The 7,365-nt window shown below is 30.8% G+C and overlaps 1 protein-coding gene across 1 annotated transcript; it reads left to right on the plus strand.

Annotated features, from left to right (window-relative positions):
• Positions 1 to 1,316: 1,316 nt before the first annotated feature.
• On the plus strand, positions 1,317 to 7,365 carry LOC143042093 (spermatogenesis-associated protein 4-like). Its single transcript, XM_076214339.1, has 6 exons — positions 1,317 to 1,474; positions 2,949 to 3,078; positions 3,474 to 3,592; positions 4,541 to 4,700; positions 6,450 to 6,642; positions 7,042 to 7,365. Exons 1-6 carry the CDS (start codon positions 1,398 to 1,400, stop codon positions 7,143 to 7,145), a joined length of 783 nt encoding a protein of 260 aa, XP_076070454.1. The 5' UTR covers positions 1,317 to 1,397; the 3' UTR covers positions 7,146 to 7,365.

Below are 7,365 nucleotides of genomic sequence, written 5' to 3' on the forward strand. Positions count from 1 at the left end.
TGACCCTGATGTCATTTTCACGTTTCATTGCTCAGTCAGTGTAAAATGTTTGTGTTTTGGTCTGTTTTTCTTAAACTATAAGCAATAGATCAACTATATTTGTTGTATGTAACAATTGTTACCTGTACATGCCTGCCTGGCATGGTTCATCTGACCTTGACCTCATTTCCTTTTTAAAGGCAGAATGAAAAAAAAATCTATATTTAAGATATATGCATATTTTAGTTTAGTATAGCTCTGAGGTAGTGAGTTCAGGTCTTGTTGGACTTTGATCTTTTTGCGATTTTTCTGACAAAGGTTTGTAGTGGTCTCCAGGTACTCAAATTTCCTCCACCAATAAAACTGGGCTTCAAAGTTGCTTTAAAAGCATAGACATAAACCAATGTGTATCCTTTTTGACTGGAAACTGACTGCAACTCTGAATATGGTTATGTTTCTCTGATTTTCGTTAGTAGGCAAGGCTATCAATATATATATAATCTGATGTTTTAATTTAGCAATAAAGGCAGCTAATTAATTACATTAAAGCTCACTAATTCAAAAAGCGGTATTTCCGAATTATAAAAGTAATTTACAGAACACATTTGTGTCCAAATAACCTAGGTTACCGGTATATAGGATGTATGTTTTGTCACAAGTAATGGAATGTGTACCTAGTAAATTTCTAGGCATGTCAGAAGTACTTTAACCAGAAATTCTAGAGAATAAAATCATTTTCAGTCCATATGGAAAAAACTTTAGCATTTGTTTTACATGAAAAAGAATTCTGTAATTCAAAAAAGGTTTATGGAGGTGAGAAGAATAAATGCAAAGATTACACATGACTTGTATTTAAAGAAATCACATCATTTAAGGGAGCTACCATTTCATTTTGATTTTATAGGGGGGGGGGGTGCTAGAATGAAATTTCAAAAAAAAAAAGCAGGACAGGAGTTTCGAGTTATAAAAACAGGGTGGATGACAATTTATATAAACAAATAGAAAGGCAAGACAGAGATTAGAATAAAAAAAGTCGGGACAAAATTTCCATCATTACTGAAGTTTTAAAAAAATGTCATCACACGAAAACATATTTACACAAGATTGGAATGGTCAGCTAAAAAAGAATCACATAAAAATCACTTTTAATTTGTTCATGTAATTTCAGATTTTTTAATTGTTTCAACCTTTATTTATTATAACCAAGGATTTGCATTTATTTTAATCTAATCTAAATGTTTCTCATTTACGGAAATAATTCATTGCTATATCCGTAATCGTAATAATGACATTGATTTAGATTCATTTAGTGTTAGTCACTAGTGCGCTTTAAAAACAAGACCGAAATAGTTAAGCGTCAAAAAAACAATGATCTATTTACTCGTTGCTCTGGACAACAACAAAGTTGACGAAAAAAGATGTCAGGACTACCAAGAGAAGTTATAAAGTGGATTCAGAGCCTTGACTTAACATGGCAAATTAAAACTGCAAAATGGTAAAGTATTATTAATTTCTCGGCCTTCTTGATTTAGGTTATGGTTTATTCATGAGACATCAGTTTATGCGTCGGCGTAGGGTTAGTTTACTTTTGCCGTTTTTGCAGAGACAGAAACCTCTGCTTTAGGTCTATGGGTTCACTGCCTTTGAGTTAATATTTATGCATAACAGGAAGTTTTATCATAACAATTGCCTTGGAGGTTCCAGGGATTCCGGTTCCAGTATCAGCTCTGATGTTATTACATGTGGATATGTTTTGTTTATTAAAATATCAGTTGGATTAAAGATCTAGAGCTCATGGCCGTTCCCGTCCTTCTTTTACTTTAAGGGGCCAAAGGGTCCCTATACTTTAGAGTTAAGGTTCATTCATGTTTATGGTTAGGTTAGGGTTAAGAATAGTTCAGTACAGCTCTTTATGGGGAGGGACCCATAAAGTAAAGGAATGTTCCTTGTTAATATGAGGCAGGCATTACCTGTAAATGGGGACGAAGTCTGTATGAATTATTTTTTTGTAACTTAAATATTTGTTAAAAAAAAAGAAACGGAAATACCGTAACGTTTCCGATTTTGGTTCTGTTGTTAGGGATTTTAGTTGTGACGTTATTTAAATTATGACGTCATATGCAATGTAAACAAAGAAACGCTATCATCAGGTAACGTTTTTCATATCAAGGAATTATTAAAAATTAAATTGGTATTGCGCGTTCCTTCCTATTTTATACTAGACTGATAAATATATATTTTACTCAAAGTTTCATACAAACGAGACCGGAAAAAGGAAGTACATTGTACATTTCTGCACAGGTCCGGGATTTCAAAACATGACATAAAAAAAATTGAACGATTTTGAGTTCATTAGTACAATGAAAAATTCTGGAAATTTTCCCGAATTTTTTTTTTATTGAATTTTCTGCTGTTATTGGGGACTTCGTCCCCATATTATGTATATATGCAACGTGACTGTAAATCTCTGAATTAGCTGTTACCCAATGGATGAACTAAAACATTAACGTAATCGTTAACTTCAGTGTTTTTTCCCTTTATAAATAAATTGAAAAAGATATTGATTTTGGAACATTTTACACTTTGATCAATCGTTTTTTATCAACCTTTTTTATTTTACCAGGCAGAATTCTAGAAATTCGTCTATAGTTCTGTCTGAAATTATTCCAAGCATTTTTTTTTTATAGATAAATGCTAAAACCATATAAACACTGAAGTTAAATAATTCGTTAAAGGTTCAGTTAATCAATTCGGTAACGGTTACCAAATTTGTTAACATTTTTGAATACCTAATTCCGAGTTTTTCAAAACTGGTAAAGATACTGAATAGGCCAATTTTGAGATCTACTTAAAGTATAAATCAATCATGCCAGTTGACACGAGATCAAACACTATTAATGAAATCATAGAACAACCAAATCTTACTGTGAAGTAATGACATTATCATTGATATTTTTTTGTTGTTGCAGGGATGTTACAAATGGTTACTTAATAGCTGAAATTTTCTCTTGGTACTTTCCACAAGACATACAGATGCACTCGTACAATAATGGCACATCACTTGATTCTAAACAGAAGAACTGGTATCTATTAAAACTGGTAAGTAATTTTTATACATAGCTTAGCTGAATAACAGTATCCATGAAATCTCTTATACTTCTACTGCTAAATAGGACTTACAAATGACTTTGAGGTATAATTAGTATAAAAGTTTACAAACCCAGAGTGAAATATATATTTTCAGCAGATTTGATATAAAAATTTACAAATTGTTAGTATTCTTTTGAAAAATTCCCCCTATGAAATGGTTGATTTGAACAAGGAACCTTTAAAAAAAAATACAAACAAGGAGTACCAGGCTAAACTGACAAAAGTTTACTTTAATCACTTTGTAGTAGGATTACTGTAAATAATGGTGTGCAATTTTGTCAATCATCAATAATAAGGGTTACTTATTAATTATGCAATTCTTATCATATTTTTTTCATTTTTAGTTCATTAAAAGACATTCTTTAGACATACCAGAGGAATATATTGATGGTACTATTCATTGTAAGGAGGGAGCTGCTGCCATGTTGTTAGAAAACATTTATGAATTGTTAACAAACAGGAAGTAAGTCAAACACACCCTTCAAGAATATTTCTTAGAAGTTTGAATTTCTCAAAATTAAAACCTACATTTTCTCTCTAAAATATTGATGATTTAGTCATGAATTACTTTATTCTTATACAATGTAGTACATGTACATTTATGATATTTGATAAAAGCATTATATATAGACTTGGTTGCTAACCATCCAGTGGCAAATATTTCATGCATTTTCATGACTAAACTAAGTCTATTAAGAATTTTAATATATTCTATCAATGCATAAAAAGTTTCATCAAGATTAAATGATAAAAATATATCAAACAGGCTTGTTACGTCTTAAAATGAAATATATCACTGCTTGTAATGGGCGTCTTTAATTGACAATAAAAATATTGAATTGAATTGAATATCATACATGGATGCTGTTTTTCTTAATACAAAAGGAATATGAAAGAAAAAGCAAAACAAACAAAAATACTAAATTCTGAGGAATAATCCAATTGAAAAATTCCTAATCAAATGGCAAAATCAAAAGCTCAAACACATCAAAAGGATGGATAACAACTGTCATATTTCTGACTTGGTACAGGCATTTTCAGATATAGAAAATGGTGTTTTAAACCTGATACTGCTGGTTTGGAAACAGTTAATCTATTTATGCCTGAGGTTGTACTTGTAACCCCAATTTTAATTGACTAGCATGAGATTTTTCAAAGAAGCATTCAAAACATGATTGACGAATGACAGAAGTTTGCCCAATATTTTGACCTAAATAATCTTTGAAGTATATACTTATGTACATCCTGAACACTAATTAAATTACCAGACTTACATGTAACGTGGAAAAAGTATTGGATATCATTTGAAATTTAATACAGATCAAACAACAATGACTGAACGTGTTATGAAATTTTTTTTGTATAGCATGACATTAGATTTTTATTACTTATTTTGTAATGTGTATCACAGAGTAAAGAAAACCCAGACAGAAGAACCTGATTTTACTGACAAACTATATCAAGAAAAACTCCCAATGCATGCTAGATCAACAGCATCAAAAGCAGTGAAAAATAACCTTAGAATTACAGAAATCATGGCAGACCAAAACCTTATACTTGGTGCACAAAAGGTAATTTATTTTGTTGAAATGTTTGTTTTGTGAGATTTTTCTAGCAAAATATCACTTTTACTGGGGATTACAAGTGAATTGTCTCCCATGGACAATTACATATATAAAAATTACATTACATAAGGGTTGACGCATTTTCATACTTAGGCTTAAATTAAAATATTGTTTGTTTGCAGTTTACCGACCGACCCTTGAAAATCCTCCCGACTGTGAAAATTTTATTGCTTTAAATTTGAAGAAATTTTTTTTAATACTTCTATTGACGCAATCCGGAACTTTGGGTCCTTTCCGGAAATGATTTAAAGTCTGGGTCAATTACGCATTTCAAGTTCGGTTTTTCTTAGCTTCCCGTCAAGCGTTCATGTGACCATTTAATGATAAACACATGGAAATTGTTTACAGGTATCCATAAAGTCACGGAGGAGTACTTTACGCTGTCGTCTCGTGTCAATTTTAAGACAAATAACAAACAAAAAAGTTTATTAGTAAACTGTTTATACAGATTCAGGCACATGTAATGATGTGTGATGATATCATTGACGATGATGCAGCGAATATTCATAACTGACAGGATAACCATTCTGTCTCAAACAAATCGGGTACAGAATCTGTGGAGCCTGACTTTATGGAACCAATTTCAGTGGTTAAATAATTCGACAGCAGCTTGAAGTATGGCATATTTTCTACAAATCGTTGTGAAGACGACAAAGATGAAACCACTCCGTGACTTAAAATCTTCATGGATATCTGTAAACACGCTTGTACGGAGGAAGGGCTCATTTTAAATGTTAATGGATATAGATCATGCCAAATCAATAAGAAGCAACCCTAACTACACAAAGATGTAGAGAAAATGAATGGTTACCATAGCTTGAGTCTTAACACTTTTTTTTCAAGTTGCCTTTTTTTCAATTGAGGAAGATTCAATGGTTATTTTTTTTTATTAAAAATACACTCTTTAATACATTGTCTTATAAATCTTTAATATCTACATTTTTCTGATGAAAATACTCTACTCATAAAAACATTCTAGTCAAGAAGCATACATGTCTGAATATATTTCTTTATAACAGTTCTAGTCATAATGACATTCCTTGTTTATAAGTGTTCCAGTATTTAATAATTATACCATATTTTATGTCATAAATTGGATAATGACACTATGTTAAAGTTTCAGTTTTACTTAAAAAGTTTTTTATCTGAAAATGCCTGTTCATTTGATGTTGGTTTTCAGCATGTCCAGTGTTTGTTGTTTTAAAATGGGTTTTTTTCTTCACAAGAAACTTGGTTTAGTGTAACTGCTTGTTTAAACTGTATTTTGGCTGATAAAATAAAATATTTTTCCTACCTACCGACCCTTCAGTCTGAAGGTACAGTCAGAAAACTGCAAACAAACATATTTTTAAAGTTGGCCTTATTTGGCTTCATTTTTCTTTAATCTATTGTTTTTCCCTTTGATGTTCACAAATTTGGCCAGATCTGCTTCAAAACAAAATGGACAGATCTGTAACAATGTCCAAATGTTTTTTTTTCTTTCTGTCAATAAATGCATGATATTAAAAAGATACAAGAATAATTTGAGTAATTTTCATTTGTTTCCTCACACTTTTACGTTTTAACAGTACAGTTCTCTTAAAGCATTTTTTTTTGCAAATGGATTTACTTCCAATTCAATCATGAAGTATTACACTCCATAAAAAAATATAAATGTATTGAGGAAAATCATAATATGAAATATATTTATTTCAGTCCCAGAAAATTATAAATGACCATATAGAACATAGACGACAAGAAAGATACCAGAATCCAGACCGATTTCAGGTCAAACCAACACTTGGTGAACTATGTGTACGGAGACCACCCCCACAACCAGCTCAGCCAACATTTGAAGACAGTACCATGGGAGAATCTGCTGCTGTTCCTAGTCAAGCTAATCCTGAAGGTAAATTTGTGTTGTAAATCAAAAGCACATTTTTGTTTGTTACTGAATATTTCAGTCATTCTTTGGAACACAAAACAGGAAAAAAGGAATTTATAAAAAAAATTACAAGTTCTCTCCCCTTTCCATATTTTGTTTCTAGTTATTATCCATCCATAAAAGTTGACAATAATTTATAATTTTTATTAGACAGCTTTATTTTGATATTTGGTCTAGGATTTTTATCAAAAATGTATTCCTTTTATGATTTCAACAAAAATGTATTCCTTTTATGATTTCAATTAAAATTCTACTTTTGAAATATCAATTTACAATTGAAGCTCAATATACTTTCAGCTATTGTTGTAAAATGAGTCTGCTGAATCAGATTTAATAACCAACATTTTTTTATATATTTTTCAGATTTACAAAGCATGTCAAGAGAACCTAGTGTACAATTTAAAGAAATAGAAGTCAATCAGATGGACAAATCAGCTCTTTACAATATGCCTATTCAGGGCTACTAAAATAATTACACTGATCAACATACTAAAAATACATAATCAGGACCACTTTAGTCCTCCTAAACTGACAATGATGTGAGCACCAAGATAATAGTTTTACTCAAAATAAATATTTGCTGTGTTCTATTGGAAATGTTGTCGATGTCAGTATTGTCACATTTTGCATATAATAATAAGATACCATATACATGTATGCAAAATTTCTATTAAATTATTGCTTCTA

Source organism: Mytilus galloprovincialis, chromosome 8 (genome assembly GCF_965363235.1).
Source record: "Mytilus galloprovincialis chromosome 8, xbMytGall1.hap1.1, whole genome shotgun sequence".
Classification (NCBI taxonomy): Eukaryota; Metazoa; Mollusca; class Bivalvia; order Mytilida; family Mytilidae; genus Mytilus; species Mytilus galloprovincialis.